Raw genomic sequence first — 18,945 nt, forward strand, 5'->3', positions numbered from 1 at the left:
GCGAGTGGGTCACCTGAGGTCAGGAGTTCAAGACCAGCCTGGCCAAGATGGTGAAACTCCATTTCTACTAAAAATACAAAGATTAGCTGGGCATGGTGGTGGGCGCCTGTAATCCCAGCTATTCAGGAGGCTGAGGCAGAGAATTGCTTGAATCCAGGAGGCAGAGGTTGCAGTGAGCCGAGATCACGCCACCGCGCTCCAGCCTGGGCAACCAAGTGAGGCTCCATCTCAAAAAAAAAAAAAAAAAAAAAAAAAAGATTCTCTGATCACACAGCCAGGAAATGAAGGCAGGATTGAGCAGTTACCTCTGGGGTAAAAGTTATCCCTTACTACAAAGGAGCTTCCATGCAGGAAGCATGATGCAGGAATGAAAGGACGGGTCCAAGGTCACTGGGGGGCTGAGCTCCCTCCCTGTCCCGCCATCTTTCTACGATTAGAGGTTAAACCCAAGCCACAAGCACAAGCCAGAAAGGGATGAGGTCACGGTCGTTCATTTATCTCACATTTATTCTCATTGCACCAGGTGAGGAGAGCAAGGAGTCATTTACTAACACACACAGATCGTGCTGTTTTTCAGTCTTTCTGACGAATCAGGATCCAGATTATACATGTCTTCAAGATCTGGATCAGTCAGTAGAGATGGCCCACTGTGGCAGGGGGCCTGGGGCTGCCGGGGCAAAAGCAGGATACATATATGGAACATGACCATTCATGTTCCAGGGCTCCCATCCGGGTACCTGAGGATTTTCCACATAGATCACAGGTGTTGGGGCCCACATCGGCTCCTGAAAGACGATGGGAACGCCATAGGCCTGGGGCTGGTGCTCGGGAGGTGCGAGGTTAACCACATCTGCACAGGGAGGACCTGAGAGAGAAGACACAATTGAGGGCTCATGAAGCCATCACCCACCCTGTACCTGAATCCTTGCCTGTGACCTCACCCAGCCCCGGGGCCATGTCCATTCTGAACAAGTCCACAAAGTCCTCAGAATTATTACTTTGGGGAAGAACAAAAAGGAAAAATAGAGGCAGGCAGCCCATCAGAGCCCCTGTGCTGTGTGTTGAGGGACTCTGGGCAGGGGCCTGTCCCATCATTCGCTGCTCTCCTTAGGGCACAAGGATGGTGGGGGTGGGGTGGGGGAAGACAATGGTACTCACTAGACCATGGAGACCAACACAAACCTGAGAAGACGCTGATCTTCCATCTGTACCCCAGAATCCTGTGCAGGGCCTCGCCATAAGGACATGGCAAGGGTTGGCACCTTGGCCTCTGGTTGGCCTCCTGAATAGTGAAGTATAAGTCCTGTAAGCTTATTAGCATCTGCAGACATTCCTTCCAGCTCTTCTTTATACCCCTCTGCTTGAGACGCTGAGCAATTGTTTTTGATACTATGTGATACTTCTTCTTCACCCTGTACACCTCACGCTCGAGAAATTCCCATTCTTGCAGGAAACTCTGGATTTCCTGGTCACTCCAAGGTTTAGCTGACTGGACTAGAAGGAAAGAGGAATATGTACGTACTTTGGCATAACTCACCTGCACATGTGCAGGATCCTGCCTCTACATGGACAGGTCCAAACTTGACTTTATTCAGTTATGGGAGATAATAGGACCTTAAATGAGAAGTGAGAGATTCAGCATCTGCCTGAGTCCTGATGCCTGACACATCCAGTTACTGGGACAGGCAAGGAAACATTTGAGAGCCTGGGTCTTGCTCAAGTTCCTTAAAATATTTCAGAGGATACTGACAGGGTGTGATGGCATATTTGCTGCCTGGGAGTGCTCCCCTGATGTGGGACTCACATCCCACCCCTGTGGGGCCTTTTACTGTCACCTGAGCTGTGGGCAGGGAGCTTGGGGGATGCTGAGGGCAGCCCTGGAATCCCCTGAGATGCCCCATCTTGGGGCTTGGATGAGCATATCAGAGTCGAGAAGATGGAGGTGGGCTGGAAAATTTTCTCTACTACATGTAAGACTCTGAGGACACTGTACCTGAGGGCTTTTCTGATCCCTGGGCTGCGTTTTTCTGCTCCATTTTCTGGATGTTTCTGGTAGTTTCAGTGGGAAGTATTACTTTCTAATAAAAAAAAAAAGATAAATACATATTAGAATCTCTCTCTCTCTCTCTTTTTTTTTTTTTTTGAGACAGTCTTGTTCTGTCGCCAGGCTGGAGTGCAGTGGCATGATCTCAGCTCACTGCAACTTCTGCCTCCTGGGTTCAAGTGATTCTCCTGCTTCAGCCTCCCAAGTAGCTGGGATTACAGGCACGCACCACCTCACCTGGCTAATATTTGGTGTTTTTTTAGTAGAGACAGTGTTTCACCTTGTTACTCAGGCCGGTCTCAAACCCCTGACCTCAAGTGATCCGCCTGTCTTGGCCTCCCAAAGTGCTGGGATTACAGGCGTGAGCCACTGCGATCGGCCCCCCTTGTATTTAAAAGGTAAACTGCCAGATGAACGATATGAATCCAGTGGTTTTAGACACTGGACAAGGGCGCATGGGACAATGGAGTGAAGGCAGGAAACAAGGGTTGGGGCTCCTGCAACTACCCGGCTCAAACCTGCACGGAGTTTCCAGGCTGGGAGCAGGGAGAGGGAAATCAAGCAGAGCGTATGTTCTCCTGAGTTGAGAACTCGGGGAGAGTCTGCTGGACCTCACAGTGGCAGTACTGGGGAGATGGTGGAGAGAGGGAAGCAGAGAAAGCTCTGTGGATCTACTGGGAAGTCCCCTGTCCAAGCAGATCAGAGCATGAATGAGAGGAAACTGCCTGGGCTGGGAAAGCACCGCAAGAAAGGAGCAGGCTGAAAAGTTCCTGGGGTCACTCTGGGCGGTGAAGAATCTGAGTCTCCACAGCTGGAGTAAAAAGTCTGCCTAGTCCAAGGGGCTTTGAAGAGAGTGCTAGGAAAGTAGCGCCTCAGCAGTGGGGTCAAATTACCCACAGACTGAAGTTTCTTCCCATACCAACTAACAAAGATTCAAAACGATCCCCCAAAGCAACAATCTAATTCCAAAGGCTGCCTGTGGCTGAACATACAGAGGAAGCGGGTGCCTAAGAGGATAAGATGGCTTATGCCTGTAATCCCAGCACTTTGGGAGGCCGAGGTGGGCGGATCAGGAGGTCAGGAGATCGAGACCATCCTGGCTAACACGGAGAAACTCCGTCTCTACTAAAAATACAAAAACTTAGCCGGGCATGGTGGCACACACCTGTAGTCCCAGCTACTTGGGAGGCTGAGGCAGGAGAATGGTGTGAACCCGGGAGGCGGAGGTTGCAGTGAGCTGAGATCGCGCCACTGCACTCCAGCCTGGGCGACAGAGCGAGACTCCATCAAAAAAAATAAAATAAATAAAAATAAAAAGGAACAGCACATATTTCAATGGCTGCAAAAATTCTTGTTAAATGAAATGAAAGCCAACCCCAGCCATCCTCCCGCAAAACAGCAAGCGGGCTCCCTTCAACTTACCTCCATTTTCACTCCCGAGTTTTCTCCCGGGAGTCTTCTCACTGCGCCTGCAGGGTCTGGTCTGTTCCTGAGTTGGCAGAACACTGGCACTTACTCTCCTCTGATGGGACCTAGGAGAGTCAGGAGGACCCTGAGTGTGGAAATGTGCTTGCTTCTCTCATCTTCTGGAGGTCTCTGAAGCCAATGCAGATCGGACATGTTTAAATATCTTAAATGTGATTGGGTTAGACCCACCCAACCTTGAGACTTTGGATTAACTAAAGATAAACTAATTTAGTACTTTAATCACATCCACAAAATCCCTTCATCCAGACTAGAATTTGATTGAATAACTGCAACAGGGAAATTGGAGATCAACTCCACAGGGGTTCTAAGGGTCTCTGAGACCAGCATCTCCAAATACAAAGGGATGGGTTGTTACATTCCTATAGATAAATTACCCTTCCCCCTGAGTTGGTCCTGAATGGTCAGCTTTATCCTTAGGGTTTGACCTCTGAGAATTAATTGTGATGTAAGGATTAGGGGAAGAGACTAGGTTGAGGGTAAATGGATGGTCATGGATGGCAGTTACAGATGTGGGACCCTCTATGAGAAGCTTAGATTAAAAAGGAGTTTAGGGTAGGGAAGAGAGAGGCGAACAGAGCTTTCTCTTTACAAGAGGACAGACTTGAGATTTGCATACACAGAAATGAGGAAGCAGAGGGATATTGGAGGGTGGTTAATAGTTTGGGCAAGTAAGTGATGGTGGGGACAGAGAAGGAGGGTGCTGAGTGCCCAGCATGTGAGGGAAGCAACTCCTAGGTTGTGTTTTGGCTTCAGAACCTCAGATGCAGTCCAGGATTAGGGATGCCCCTCAGAATAAATCTTAACTCTTGGGATTGATTCCACTCTACTCGGCACAATCCTAAGATTCATGGCTTTTAGCTCATGATAGCATCTGAGAAGACAGGGAAGGGGGCTTTACAGTGAATGGTACTTTATTTCTACCCATTTTTTATTTTTAGAGGGTCTTGCTCTGCTGCCCAGGCTGGGGTGCAGTGGCATGATCATGGCTCACTGCAGCCTCAAACTCCTGGGCTCAAGTAATCCTATTGCCTCAGCCTCTCAGGTAGCTAGGATTACTGCAGGTGCTTGTGCCACCATGCTTGGCCTTTTTTTTTTTTTTTTTTTTTTTTGTAGAGACAGGGTCTCACTACATTGCTCAGGCTGGTTGTGAACTCTTCATTTCAAGCAATCCTCCTGCCTCGGCCTCCCAAAGTGCTGAGACTGCAGGTGTGAGCCACCATGCTGGGCCTAGTGGCACCTTGTTAAGTCAGAACAAACTTCATGCGGCTTAAGACTAATCTTTGCTTCTTTCCGTGTCATCTAAAAATACCACATTCTCTTCATTTCCACAGACAGATTTCAGGCCTCCATTTCCTGATGCCCATATGGCCAGGAAACTCTTCTCTGTGCTTCCCACTTTGGGCCTGTCCAATACACCCCCACTCTGCCTCAGGGACCATCTGAGACAAAAATCTGACCAAGTTATTCCTAACTCTCCCCCAAATGTTAATCAGCACTGTCTTCTTCCCCCAGGCTTGAGCCCTCTGTCTTGCTGGAGGCAAATAGAAACTTTAGGCACCTCAGCTCTGCATCTAGCAGGAGCCTCCACTCAGCGTATTCACCCCCAGCATCACCTCCCATTCAACTCATCTTCAAGGTTTCTGCCTTGGTATAAATGGCAACTGTATCCAGGCTGTTTCAAAAACAGAAATGCAGAAATAATTCCTGAATTCTTTATCTTCTCAGTGACAGCTTCTTCTCAATCAGAAATTCCTGATGGCCTATTTTCTTTCCTTCTTTTTTTTTTTCTGATAGTCTCACTCTCTCACCCAAGCTGGAGTACAGTGGTGCAACCTCTGCCTCCTGGCTTCAAGCAATTCTCCTGCCTCAGCCTCCCAAGTAGCTGGGATGACAGGCACGTGCCACCACACCTGGCTTCTTTTTGTATTTCTAGTAGAGAAGGGTTTCACCATGTTGGCCAGGCTGGTCTTGAACTCCCGGCCTCAGGTGATCCACCCACCTCGGCCTCCCAAAATGCTGGGATTACAGGCTTGAGCCACTGCAACCAGCCTGATACCCTATTTTCTAAATAAGTACCATTAACTGACTTTTTATTCATGCTGAAATTAAAATAGTGCAGGCATCAAGGTTATTTCCATGGACAACAGCTGCTGCATTCTAATGGGGACCTGCTTACCTTGTCCTCGGTGTATGCACCAAGCCCGTGTCTGTGGCTTTTCAGCACAGACATTCTTCATTCCACGGCCATGGGGCAGCTTCAGATCAAGCTGATTTTCTCTGTTTGTCCAGGCTCCAGGCTTCTCCCGTTTCCTGAGCACACCGGGCACCGTGTGGCCTCGGGCCCTTTGCTGCTTCTGCTCGTTGCTCTGCTCCCATCACCAGTCACCCATCAGGCCCGCTCCTCCTGCAGGCCCCCGTCGCCCTGAGCATCCCTGGCACTCCTCACAGGTGCTGCCTCGCCATGCTGTCCTCAACTTGGACACGGAACATTTCAACACAACTCCCTGGTCAAGTGTAGCTCTTCCACTGGCCTATGTGTTCAGTGAAATTGTGGATCTTGTCTACAGGTGAATCCCGTGATAGGACAGCTTCCCAGCCCTGACTCTACAATGGAATCAGCTGGAAGGCTTTCTCAAAGGCCAATTCCAATCATTCAAATTTAGTTATCCTGGGCTGGTCACTGTGGAGAAAAGTCCTCTGGTGATTCTAACACTAGTCTGGCATGAGCTCTTCGCCTTAAAGGAGTATCATGGGCTTTGCCATGAACTACACTGAGTCCAGGGGCCACCTTGGTCCTGCCCCACCTCACTGGGCCCCTGGAAGGTGGGAGATTAGATTAGATTAGATTAGAACTGCCCAGGCTGCAGGCTAGCACTCCCAAGAGAGGGTGTGACCATCCTGAGAGTCCCTTCTCAGAGATTCCAGTGTGACCACCCAGGTTGATCCTGAGCACCAGGAGCTCAGAGGGTCCCAGATGGGTTTGATGCACAATCCGGGCTGAGAGGCTGAGCTCGAAGAGGCCCCGAAGGCCAGGAACCTTTTTATTTCTGACAACAGACGTAAGTGCCATAGAATCTCTGGGGCCTAGGGCAGGAGATTGGGACCCGATTTAGGAAAGACTTCTTGAGCTTTGAGATTTATTAGACAGGAGAGTATGACTTTAAAAGAAATGGTTTTCACACATTTCAGGGCTGCTTGTCTTTTCAAGGGTGAGGAAACATGGGTGTTCAGTTTTGTTTTGTTTTGTTTGTTTTGTTTTGTTTTGTTTGAGATGGAGTCTTGCTCTGTCGCCCAGGCTGGAGTGCAGTGGCACTATCTTGGATCACTGCAACCTCTGCCTCCTGGGTTCAGGCGATTCTTCCGCCTCAGCCTCCCAAATAACTGGGACTACAGGCACCTGCCACCACGCCCAGCTAATTTTTGTATTTTTAGTAGAGACGGGCTTTCACCATATTGGCCAGGCTGGTCTTGACCTCCTGACCTCATGATCCGCCTGCCTCGGCCTCCCAAAGGGCTGGGAACACAGGTGTGAGCCACTGCACCCAGCCAATTTTTCTTTTTTTTCAAGACAGGCTCTCTCTCTGTTGCTCAGACTGGAGTGCAGTGGCACCATCTCGGCTCACTGCAACCTCTGCCTCTTGGGTTCAAGGAATTCTTCTGCCTCAGCCTCCCGAGTAGCTGGGATTACAGGTGCTTGCGACCACGCCCGGCTAATTTTTGTATTTTTTAGTAGAGATGGGGTTTCACCATGTTGGCCAGGCTGGTCTTGAACTCCTGACCTCGTGATCTGTCTGCCTCCCAAAGTGCTGGGATTACAGACGTGAGCCACTGTGCCTGGCCCATGTTAATTTTCCCCTAAATGGTGTGAAGAGGATCTGAAGTAGTAGGTGAGAGACAGGCCAGACAAACACACAGGGCGATTCCACTGTGCAGACAGAGCCCAGCCTTTCCCACGCCAAAGACACAAGAGAGAGCACCCGAGAGAACAGATTCCATGAGGACATCATGTTCCTCTCTGGATCTCAGCCTTGAGGGAGAGGCCACGTCCACTCAGAACAGGAGAGGCCAGGCCAGGTCCTCAGGGCTGCTGCTTTGTCCACCCATTGCTGAGGAGCAGCAGGAGCGAGGCATGGGCACGCTCCCATGGCAAGCCCTGTGCGCAGGTGTGCGGAGGGCGCCCACGAGCAGGGTCCCGTGTCAGGGTGCTTGGGCTTGGCCTGCTCCACAGCGTGATGCCCTTGGCTTGCATAAGTCACTCCCTTCATAAGTGTGAGCTGGAACACAGGAGAGAAAATCCAGAGGAGACTTGGTCCTCCATTCTAGCCCAGGATTCTTTCTAGGGCCCCTCTCTAGGGCAAAGCCTGCGGCTTTCAAGCCTATGGTCCAGTATATGCCTATAAAGGGAGTGGATTTCACCATGGTTTGGAGCGGCTTCTATTTTCAACATTATGAGAGAAGAGAGGTTGATTAATGGGTACAAATATACAGTTCGACAAAGAAATAAGACCTAGTGTTTGATAGATCAGTAGGGTGACTATAGTTTACAATAATCTATTGTATATTTCAAAATAGCTAGGAGAGAGTAATTTGACAGTCTCGACCATAAACAAAAGACAAATATTTGGCCGGGCGCAGTGGCTCACGCCTGTAATTCCAGCACTTTGGGAGGCTGAGGCAGGTGGATCACGAGGTCAGGAGATCGAGACCATCCTGGCCAACATGGTGAAACCCAGTCTGTACTAACAATACAAAAATTAGCTGGGCATGGTGGCGTGCGCCCATAGTCCCAGCTACTCGGGAGGCTGAGGCAGGAGAATTGCTTGAACCCGGGAGGCAGACGTTGCAGTGAGCCGAGATCACGCCACTGCACTCCAGCCTGGGGGACAGAGCAAGACTCCGTCTCAAAAAAAAAAAAAAGACAAATATTTAAGGTGATCGATATCCCAATTATACTGATCTAATTTTTACCAAATATATGAATGTAGTAAATTATCACATATATACCCCAAAAAATTTTTAAAAGAAAATCACCAATTATTTCAATACCAATCCCAAATAATTCACACAGCCACAATTTTGGAATTCAAGGGGATCTGGAAGGAATGAAGTCATAGGACAAAAGTAATTGAGAATTAAGTGTGTCACATCTGAATGCTTGTGTACCCCCAAAATTCATGCATTGAAACCCCATGGCCTAATGTGATGGTGTGAGGGGATGAGGCCCCCGGGAAGTGATTAAGACTAGCTGAGTCATGAGGGTGGAGTCCTCATGCATAGGATTAGGATCCTTACAGGAGTCCAAAGAGAGCTTGATTCCCCCTTCACCACCTGAGAAGGAGCTAGAAGGCACCTTCTGTGAGCCAGAAAGTGGGCCCTCACCAGACACCAAACCTACCACAGCCTCCTCTTGGACTTCCCAGCCTCCACAATGTGAGAAATACATTTCTGTTTTTATAACATAGCCAGTTTGTGGAATTACATTGTAGTAGCCCAAATGGACTAAAACAAATGGGTATGTAGTGATATCAGGGTTCCTGGGCAGGAATAGTTGTCAACAGAAGAGATTTGGGAAGCACGTCAGAAATTGTGGATGTCTACGGAAACGTCAGAAGTGTCCACTGAGCTACGGATGAGAACCAGAAGAGCTGCTTTTGCAGATAAGGAGTCACTGTTTTCATGACAAAAGAATATAGTATTTTAGGGATAACAACAAAGTGTCAGGAAAGAAGTTGAGAGCAGAGAGAGAACTTCCACACTCTTAACCCGGCCGTGGAAATAGGGGCAGGCACAGGGGATGAGACTGGAGAGTGGAGACAGAAGCCACAGGTACATTTCCAGGCAGTGGCCATCGCTGTGCCGGAGGCGAGCACAAGGCCCGGGAGCAGAAGCCAGCCCCAATGTCAAGGAACAGGCCATGACTTGCAGTGGGTGCTGGGTATCAAGACCTTGGTTTTCTTCTTCTTTTTCTTTTTTTTTTGAGACGGAATCTTGCTCTGTCACCCAGGCTGGAGTGCAGTGGCACAATCTTGGCTCACTACAGCCTCTGCCTCCCAAGTTCAAGTAATTCTCCTTCCTCAGCATCCCCAGTAGCTGGATTACAGGCATGCACCAGCCATCCTGGCTACTTTCTGTATTTTTAGTAGAGATGGGGTTTTCCCATGTTGGCCAGGATGGTCTCGATTTCCTGACCTCGTGATCTGCCCGCCTTGGCCTCCCAAAGTGATGGGATTACAGGCGTGAGCCACCACACCCGGCCTAAGACCTTGCTTTTCAATGAAACAGTCTGAGACTGAGTCTCAGCACTTTCACTTGCTCTGTGAGCTCAGGCACATCCTCTGCTCTCTCTGGGTCCCCGTGTCTTCTCTTGCAAAAAAGGAGAACTTATATCTCACCCTCCAAGATGTACTCCCTGACGATTAGCTTAAGGATTTGGGACTTCAATGGCATCAACCAAATCCCTTCAGGGCAGCGCCTAATCCAGGGTTTGATTGGATACCTGGGTGAGGATGTGACTGCCTTCAACTTGCACAAGGATTTGGAAGGATTCTGGGCCCCGTATCCCCAACTGCAAAATAGGAGGTTGTCTTGGCTGGGCATGGTGGCTCACGCCTGTAATCCCCAACACTTTGGGAGGCCGAGGCAGGAGGATCACGAGGTCAGGAGATCCAGACCATCCTGGCTAACACAGTGAAACCCCATCTCTACTAAAAATACAAAAACTTAGCTGGGTGTGGTGGTGGGCACCTGTAGTCCCAGCTACTAGGGAGGCTGAGGCAGGAGAAAGGCGTGAACCCGGGAGGCAGAGCTTGCAGTGAGCCAAGATCACGCCACTGCACTCCAGCCTGGGTGACAGAGCAAGACTCCGTCTCAAAAAAAAAAAAAAAAAAAAAAAAAGAGGTTGTCTTATTTTGCACGAATGAACATCCATGATTTCTGAATTCTTTTCGACCTCACTGAGTTTCCAGTGAAAGAGGAAGTGCTGAAATCCCAACCTTGGTGTAACTGTAGAGTTAGCTGCACTTTGTGAAATGCTTTTTCCGCATGAAAATAAACACATTCCCCCCTACCCATTCTATTAAATGTGGTGTGGTTGACTTTCATACGTTGAACAAATATTGGACTTCTGGGATAAATCCCAGAAGTTCATGATGTGTAATCATTTTCATTAGCTGCTTTGTTTATATTAATTTTGGTAGAAATTGCCTAGCCATAGGTGCCAGGGGCTTCAAATTCCTCTAGTATCCTTGCTTTCATCTCACTTGTGACTGAGTTTCCCCAAATGGTCCTCCTCAGGGACAGTCTGTGGCTCTGTCTGCTATAACCCAGCGCTGTTGCACTGCGGCTCTGTTGGGATGGTGGCAGAGGGGTGCATTCTATAATCTTCCAGTTAAATCTGTCAGTACTCCTGTGTCCAAGGGCTGGGACCTACTCAAGTGTTCTCCAGTGGTATAACTTTGCCTCCTTGCCCTGTCCTCCCTCTCCTGCTTACAGGAGGATTCCAATCTACTGGAATCCTCAAAGTGTTGAGCCATGTTGACAGTTTCCTGTCCCTTAGGTGAGATAGGAAGGATAGAGAGAGTGGGGGAATGTCCTTCCTCCAGCTAGCATAAGACGCTGGCAAGCTCTTTTCCCTAGAGTGTCGGCTTTTATGGAGAAGACTCTGGGTGTATTTCACAATGATTCCCCTTCTTCTGCCACAGCCCTCAGGGGATATTTCTCAGATCATCACCTTGGGAATCTGCTGGAATTCCTGGAGATAATGGCAGTGGCAGTATGCGGGACCCGTTATGACTATGGACCCAGAAGTTCCACATTCTCAGTTTAGTCCATATTCAACCTCCAGCAATTCATCAAAATTACCTGTTAGTTTTCCGACCAGTTTTGGCTCCAGTGGGCTCCGAGTAAACAGATCTCAGCTGTGCCTCTGGATACACCCGTCTCTCCAGATTTCACAGTTGTGACTTCAGTTCTCAGAAAGGTAAAAGTCACTGATTTTCAGCTTGACTAGCTTTTTCTTATAAGGATAGGGGTGATGACTTCCAAGCCGTTTACATGTTGTAGTTGAAACTGGGAGTTCCAACAAGTTTCTGAGTGCTAGAGAATTAAAGAGAGAATTGAAGAACAGAAGAATATCGAATGACAACAGAATCACAAAAGTCCTTTAACTGCTCAAACAGTTTAAATGCCAAGGAAGGGAACAATTTCATGATGACTTCAGTGTCAACAGAATGGCTGTCAGAGGTGTCTGTGTAGCATCATGCAGAAACGCAGAAGATGGATAGGACACCTTCTACAGCGTACTCCAGGCTTTGCTTTAATTTTGAATAACAATTGTTTGCACTTCTGGCCGGGCGTGGTGGCTCACTCCTGTAATCCCAGCACTTTGGGAGGCCAAGTCGGGTGGATCATGAGGTCAGGAGTTCGAGACCAGTCTGGCCAACATGGTGAAACCCCATCTCTACTAAAAATACAAAAAAAAAAAAAAAAAAAAAAAATTAGCCGGGCATGGTGGCAGGTGCCTGTAATACCAGCTACTTGGGTGGCTGAGGCAGGAAAATCGCTTGAACCCGGGAGGCGGAGGTTGCAGTGAGCCGAGATCTTACCATTACACTCCAGGCCAGGCGACAGTGCGAGACTCCGTCTCAAAAAAAAAAAAAAAAAAAAAATTGTTTGCACTTCTACACATCTACATAAATTTGTATTTGTATTATATCAACCAAAGGAATACAATTTGACTTATTAACTCAATTTAGTTTCTGCAAAAAGCTTCAATTTCCCAGGTCTCATCTAGAAGGGATAAGATAGCTTTATAAGCACAAGTTTTCAAAAGAAAAACATTGCAGACGCAAAAAAAAAAAAAAAATTCTCATTGTGATTATTTGCATCTGGGGTTATACTGCAAAAAGAGACATTTTAGATCTTTTATATAGTCTCTAATAGTAAACAGAAAGCTTACATTTTTATTACTGCAGATTTTATCGTGGCACTTGAAAATTCATTTGCAATTTTAGAACCAGGAAATACTTTTGGTGTGTTCAATTGATCATTTGAGCTGAAAAGATTGAGTGTGGAAAGTCATTACAATTTCTGCTATGGTTGTTTTATTTTTACCTGAATTTCCTTTCATCGGAAAATTTGTTACTTTATCCGTTTCTTTAGCACTATTTGAGGAAATCATGTATCGCTAAGGCTTAGCTGTTAGTATATCCTGCCTTATATCTTACTTTCCAATATGTTCAATACTGAATGAACAATTGTGTACTGTAGAAAGAACTTCAAAACATCTTTTCTCTAATTTAATAGATACCAAATGTTTTAAAAATTAATCATGAAACTTATACTTGCATTTTGATTCAAATATACATAAATGAAAATAGGCAATAGGGTATATCTCATATTAAGTATCCTTAACACAAAATATAAAATAAAAAATAATCACAATAATTGAAAATACTAATTTTGATCATCTCACTCACAAGAGTGAAGCATAATTACCAATAAATTGAGGCTGAACTATTGAAAGGCTGGAAACTTACAAACTAACAATAAACTTGAACTTGATATGTGACACAGAAAACTCAAACTTTATGCATGCCTGCAAGGGAGAACTGTGTTTGCAGTAACAGGATCCCTGAAGAAAGCCAGAGCTGATCTTATCCAAAATTTTAAGCAGCTCGGTGTCCGGGACTGGGAATTTTCAGAGGCAGGGATGTTTATGGATTGTTAGACTTTCAAGTGTGTTAGTGTGGTCACTGGAATTAGACGGCTGTCGACTGGCTAACTTCCAGAAGCACAGTCACTGGAAGGAGGGACTTGCTGACCGACCGTGGTCTAGAAGCAGAACTAAGTGGCATTCAGTAGCTGGAGGCTGTCATTAAGTTGATTTCAGAAGCATGGCTACTGGCATTGAGGCCATCATTGATTTTTCAGACCACGTGTACTGATCCAAAGATCTAATTATTGGGGATTATTTTACAACTTAGGAATTTGGCCAAAAGAACAGTCTTTTCCTTTCTTTAATATGGAAAACAAGTACTTTTATTCTCACTTCCCTCTTTTGTCTTCCCTCAGTCAAACACATAGGAGAAAACATGAGATGGTTCAGATCTTTATTTGTGGAGGTATGATTTCCAGCTTGTATTGCCACTTAAGCGATTTAAGTGCCAATTACTGAAGCAGAACTGTAGCTCAAAGTGCTGATTTTTCATTAATGAGGGGAGAAACCCTGAATACATTTAAGGCATCCTAACAAAGTTAATACAGGATTCAGGACAAAATCATTAAATACAGGACGTCTGGCAACCCTACCTGTGAGTCAGCTTTCTCCTCACTCGCCACTCTCACCTATTTGCCTATGAAAACCATGCCTTATTTATTCTAATACCTAATTATCTGCCTCCTGTTCTCCATCAATGCTGTCCCTGTTTGAGTTGGAACCCTTATTTACCTATTACTTGAATTTAAACAGCCCAGATTTCCTGGGTGGCATCAGTCATCAGCTTTCTTCAACCCCCTATGCTTATCTTCTATGGAATTTCCCTTGCTTACCATCTTTGACTCCACTGATTTTACCATAAAATCCAAACTCCTTAGCTTGACAAATAAGGCCTTTTGTGATTTGGCTTCTGCCTTCTACTCAAGCTTTAACATTTGTCATTTTCCTGCTCACTAGTTCTAAATTAAGTTTTCCAAATGTCCTACTGTCCACTTGTGGTTTGGCGCATGCAGTTTCCTCTTAATCGGAATGCTTCTGTCTCCCTCAGAGTTCCTATTATCTCCCCAAATATAGCTCAGGCATCATTGCCCCTGGAAAGCTTTGATGTCTCCAGGCTCTCTTCATGAGTCTCTTTCTTCATCCTGTGCAAATCTTTACAATATTTTCACAGTGGAACATATTGTCATAAGTTATTTGCCTACTGAAACAACAAAAACTGCAATATAATCTGCTTGCTCATTTGCTAGTCCAACTCCATCCCCTTCCCAATTCACGGCTTCTTGAAGAAAAGCCTGTGTCTGTCTTAAAACTTGTAGTTTTAAAACTTGTATACTTGTAAACTTGTATAGTACCTGCTCCAAAGTTAAAAAATATTTACTGTTATGAGAAAAACTTGGGACTGTAATGTCCCCCCTCAAACTGGGAAGGAGCCGAGAGACCAAAGAATGACTCAGGCAAGTCCAGCTTGATGAGCAGATGAGTTTATCACGACTTCCATACAGGGCTCTCCTGGACAGCAGCAGGACAGCTCTGGAGATCTGTACCACCTCGCACCTCTAAGCTGCTTTTAAGCCAGTTTTCTGGCTCTTTGCCTCATGTGTGATTGGACTGTTTGCTTAGTGTGTTCTCAGATACTCTGGCATGTTTGGGTTCTCAGGGACACTTGCTCCTCGGTTGGGCACCATGGCCTTTGCTTACTGCCCAGCCTTCAGGGCTCAAGCAGTGGATATAAACCCTTAGGTAACCTGGTAGGGGATCTGTCACACTACACGGAGTTTATGAAACAATTCACATGTCTTGTTTGGGATGCTGTAACAAAATACCTCATCATAATAGGTAACTAATAAAACATTTCTCAGTTCTGGAGGCTGCGAAACCCATTTAAAGTGCTAGCAGGTTTGGTGTCTGGTTATGGCCATCTTGATTCAAAGAAGGTATCTTACCACTGTGCCTTCACATGGCTGAAGGGCAGAACAAGCTCCCTTGGGGCTCTCTGATAAGGGTACTGAGGGCTCCACCCTTATGATCCAATCACCTCTCCACACACCCCACTTCATAATACCATCATCTTGGAGGTTAGCATTTGGACATAGGGATTTGGCGGAGACATAAACATTGAGACCATAGCAATATCCTTTTCAAGAGTTTGCCACAGGTGTTAGATTTGTGAAAGTTCTTCTGATGTGTTCGTTATAAATTAAAAAAACACATATTTAGGGTGGCCGGGCACGGTGGCTCACACCTGTAATCCCAGCACTTTGGGAGGCCGAGGCAGGCGGATCACCTGAGGTCAGGAGTTCGAGACCAGCCTGGACAACATGGAGAAACCCAGTCTCTACTAAAAATACAAAATAGCCGGGTGTGGTGGCAGGTGCCTGTAATCCCAGCTACTCGAGAGGCTGAGGCAGGAGAATCGCTTGAACCTGGGAGGCGGAGGTTGCAGTGAGCCGAGATCGCACCATTGCACTTCAGCCTGGGCGACAGACTGAGACTCCATCTCAAAATAAAAATAATACATACATACATATTTAGTAGCTTTAAACCTGAAATTATTGCCTGTTTTTCTATCTAATACAGTTCAGGGCATATAACTGGTACATCTTCCTAATAAATGACTTCAGAGAAATAAAATCCAAAACCAAGTTAAGACAGTTGAGTAGAAAATTCACAACTACTAGAACAAAACACCAGATTTTTCTTTTTCTTTTTTAATGAAATCTATGCACAAGTTTGACATCACGGTAGGAAAAGGACAAACCCCAGAGACTGAGAGGTAGTTCATAATTCATTTTTCTTTTATTTTGGTCCTTTTCTCTAAAAAGGTACAGTTTGATCAATTCATTTGTATGCTATTAAAATGCTATAAAAATATTACCAGTTTGGTGGTCTCCTAATGAGAAATCTAAAGCACACCTCCCCACCCACTCAGATATCTGTTTCTGATGATCACGTGACATCTAGCATACACGTCTGTAGGAAAAGGGAAAAAGCAAACCCATTTCACAAATGGCTTAAGTCAATGTCTCCAATTGTAAATTCTTCATCTCAGGTTATTTTTTTAAGTGTCTGACAGGCACAAACACTTTCCTTGTATCTATTATATAGCTGAGGTTTATCCATGGAATTAAATACCTAATGAGGGCTAAATTATTACAGTTTTTTTCACATCCATTACATTTATTACCTCTCTCTCAAGGATGTATTCTTTGATGAACTTTGGTTTAAGGCTTTCACACATACAAATCTACTTTCTAGGGGTCCTCTTCGATATGAATTTTATAATGATTAGTAAGAGATGACCTATGGTTGAAAAGTTTCCCACATGTATTACATTCATAGGGTTTCTCTCCAGTATGAATTCTCTGATGTGCAATACGTGATGAGCTTTGTCTAAAAGTTTTTCCACACGTATTACATTTAAAGGGTTTTTCTCCTGTGTGAATCCTTCGATGCTGAATAAGAGCTGAACTTTGGCCAAAAGATATCCCGCATTCCTCACATCTATATGGTTTCTCTCCAGTATGAATTCTCTGGTGATTACTAAGCGATGAGTTACACCTGAATGTTTTCCCACACTCGTTACACTTATAGGGTCTTTCTCCAGTATGCATTCTCTGATGTTGAATGAGAGCTGAACTCTGTCTGAAGGCTTTTCCACATACTTTGCATTTACATGGTTTTTCTCCAGTATGAATTCGCTCATGAATAATAAGTGTTGAGTGGGAGCTTAAGGCTTTACCACATTCATTACAATTATAAAACTTCTCTCCAGTATGAATCATTCGGTGTCTATTAAGTCGTGAAATAGAAGTAAAGCCTTTCCCACATTCATTGCATCTATAGGGCTTTTCTCCAGTGTGAATTCTTTCATGTTGAATAAGAGATGCACTCTGGCTGAAGGCTCTCCCACATTCACTACATTTAAAAGGTTTCTCTCCAGTGTGAATTCTCTGATGATAACGAAGGGATGAGCTAGACTTAAAGGTGTTGCCACATTCATTACATAAGTAGGACTTCTTTCTAGAATGAATTCTTTGACATCCAGAAAGGGATGTGCTGCAACTAGATGCCTTCCTACCCGGATTATACTTACAAGGGTTTTCTTCAGCATGAATTTTTTGATGTATAAAAAGGCCTGACCTTCGGCTGAAGGATTTACCACATTCTTTACATCTATAGGATTTCTCCACAGTATGGGTTCTTAGATGTTTATAAAGGGATGTACTGAGAGTAAAGGCTTTCCCACATTCTTTACATATGTAGGGTTTCTCTCCAGTATGCGTTATTTGATGTTGAATAAGAGCTGAACTTTGGCTAAAGGCTTTTGAACATTCTTTACACTTAAACAGTTTTTCTCCACTATGGTTTTTCTCATGTTTACGAAGGGATGAAGTGTTAATGAAGGTTTTTTCACATAGACTACATTTATAGCGTTTATCTGCTGTAATTTTTGGTTGATTAAGTAAATGTGAATTCTGTTTGAGGCTGTTTCCTTGTATTTCACATTTTGGTGGTGTTTTTTCTCTGGGAAGTATCTGTTGCCTAATAAGCACTGACTTTGGGCTGAAGTTTTGGCTCAATTCAGTATTTTTATGGCTTCTTTCTATAGTGGGGATTTTTTTGTGGGTGGCTGAAACCATCTGAAAACTTCCCTTTTTATCCTGCTTTTTCTCTAATCTGCCTTCATATACGTAAGGCTGTTCTAATTTCAAATCCCAAGGTACATTCCTGTTGGATCTTTTCAGTATCAATCCCTGAAATGAAGAGTCTTGTGTTTGCGTTGACTTTGTGGTTTTATGACTGCTCTTCGATCCTGGAGGGAAAAAAAAAAAAAAAATGTTTCATGTGATATCATAGCATCTGACTACTGAGACTAAAAGTGTAGAAGGAATAAATATTGGTGACATTTAAATACGGCCCTGATATCTGTATGAAAAAAATTGCAAGAAGAAAAAATAGGACAGTTAAGACAGTACAATAAAATATAATTGACAGCAATTTAAGTACCAGGGTGAAGAATAAAATAAAGCAAACCCATTTAAAGAGGGTGAGAAAGAGTGACCAGAAGAATTGGCTAATGAAGAACAGAGAAAAGGGTTATAAGGCGATCATGAGTTGAAAGAGGAAGTTTGGGGTCAGGACCCAAAACCCATGATGGAATCCTAATTTTTTTTTTTTGACATTTATCTTCTTTGTGTAATTTTTTTTTTTTTGAGACAGTCTCACTCTGTCGCCCAGGATGGAGTGCCGTGGCGCGATCTCGGCTCACTGCAACCTGTCTCCTGGCTTCAAGCAATTCTTGTGCCTCAGCCTCCTGAGTAGCTGGGATTACAGGCACCCACCATCATGCCTGGTTAATTTTTGTATTTTTAGTAGAGACAGGGTTTCACCATGTTGGCCAGGCTGGTCTTGAACTCCTGACCTCAAGTGATCTACCCACCTCAGCCTCCCAAAGTGCTTGGATTACAGGCATGAGCCACCGTGCTCAGGCTTTATGTAATTATTTTTAATCTGGAAAGTTCCTCCACCCCATGTCAAATTCCCTTATATCCTTCAGATTCAGTTCAGAAATGGACTCTCTCAATCCTTTGACTCTGAGCAGCCACAGTCCGTTCTCCTTACTATAGCACTTACCAGAGTATTAAACATATGTATTATTGACCTTTATAATATATTCACACATATATAGTATATTATA

General features: G+C 45.1%; 2 protein-coding genes across 3 annotated transcripts in view; both read right to left on the reverse strand.

The window, feature by feature from the left end:
- Positions 1–489: 489 nt before the first annotated feature.
- On the reverse strand, positions 490–15,485 carry MSANTD5 (Myb/SANT DNA binding domain containing 5). Of its 2 annotated transcripts, none has more exons than XM_009241349.4 (6): positions 12,489–15,485; positions 11,393–11,626; positions 3,467–3,640; positions 1,994–2,078; positions 1,183–1,494; positions 490–865 (listed from the first exon to the last, which is right to left on the reverse strand). In XM_009241349.4, the coding sequence occupies exons 3-6, from the start codon at positions 3,470–3,472 to the stop codon at positions 627–629; spliced, it is 642 nt and encodes a 213-aa protein (XP_009239624.3). In that variant the 5' UTR covers positions 3,473–3,640; positions 11,393–11,626; positions 12,489–15,485; the 3' UTR covers positions 490–626. The 2 variants fall into 2 exon arrangements, with proteins under 2 accessions (XP_009239624.3, XP_054412325.1); XM_054556350.2 differs by having other exon boundaries at positions 492–865; positions 3,467–3,576.
- A 536-nt stretch (positions 15,486–16,021) lies between these two features.
- Positions 16,022–18,945, reverse strand: part of LOC100448542 (zinc finger protein 354A-like) — a 76,954-nt gene continuing 74,030 nt past the window's right edge. Inside the window, 1 exon segment of the mRNA XM_063724593.1 lies at positions 16,022–18,060. Coding sequence (XP_063580663.1) covers positions 16,499–18,060 — 1,562 coding nt within the window. The 3' untranslated portion in view covers positions 16,022–16,498.

This window comes from Pongo abelii, chromosome 4, assembly GCF_028885655.2.
Source record: "Pongo abelii isolate AG06213 chromosome 4, NHGRI_mPonAbe1-v2.0_pri, whole genome shotgun sequence".
NCBI lineage: Eukaryota > Metazoa > Chordata > Mammalia > Primates > Hominidae > Pongo > Pongo abelii.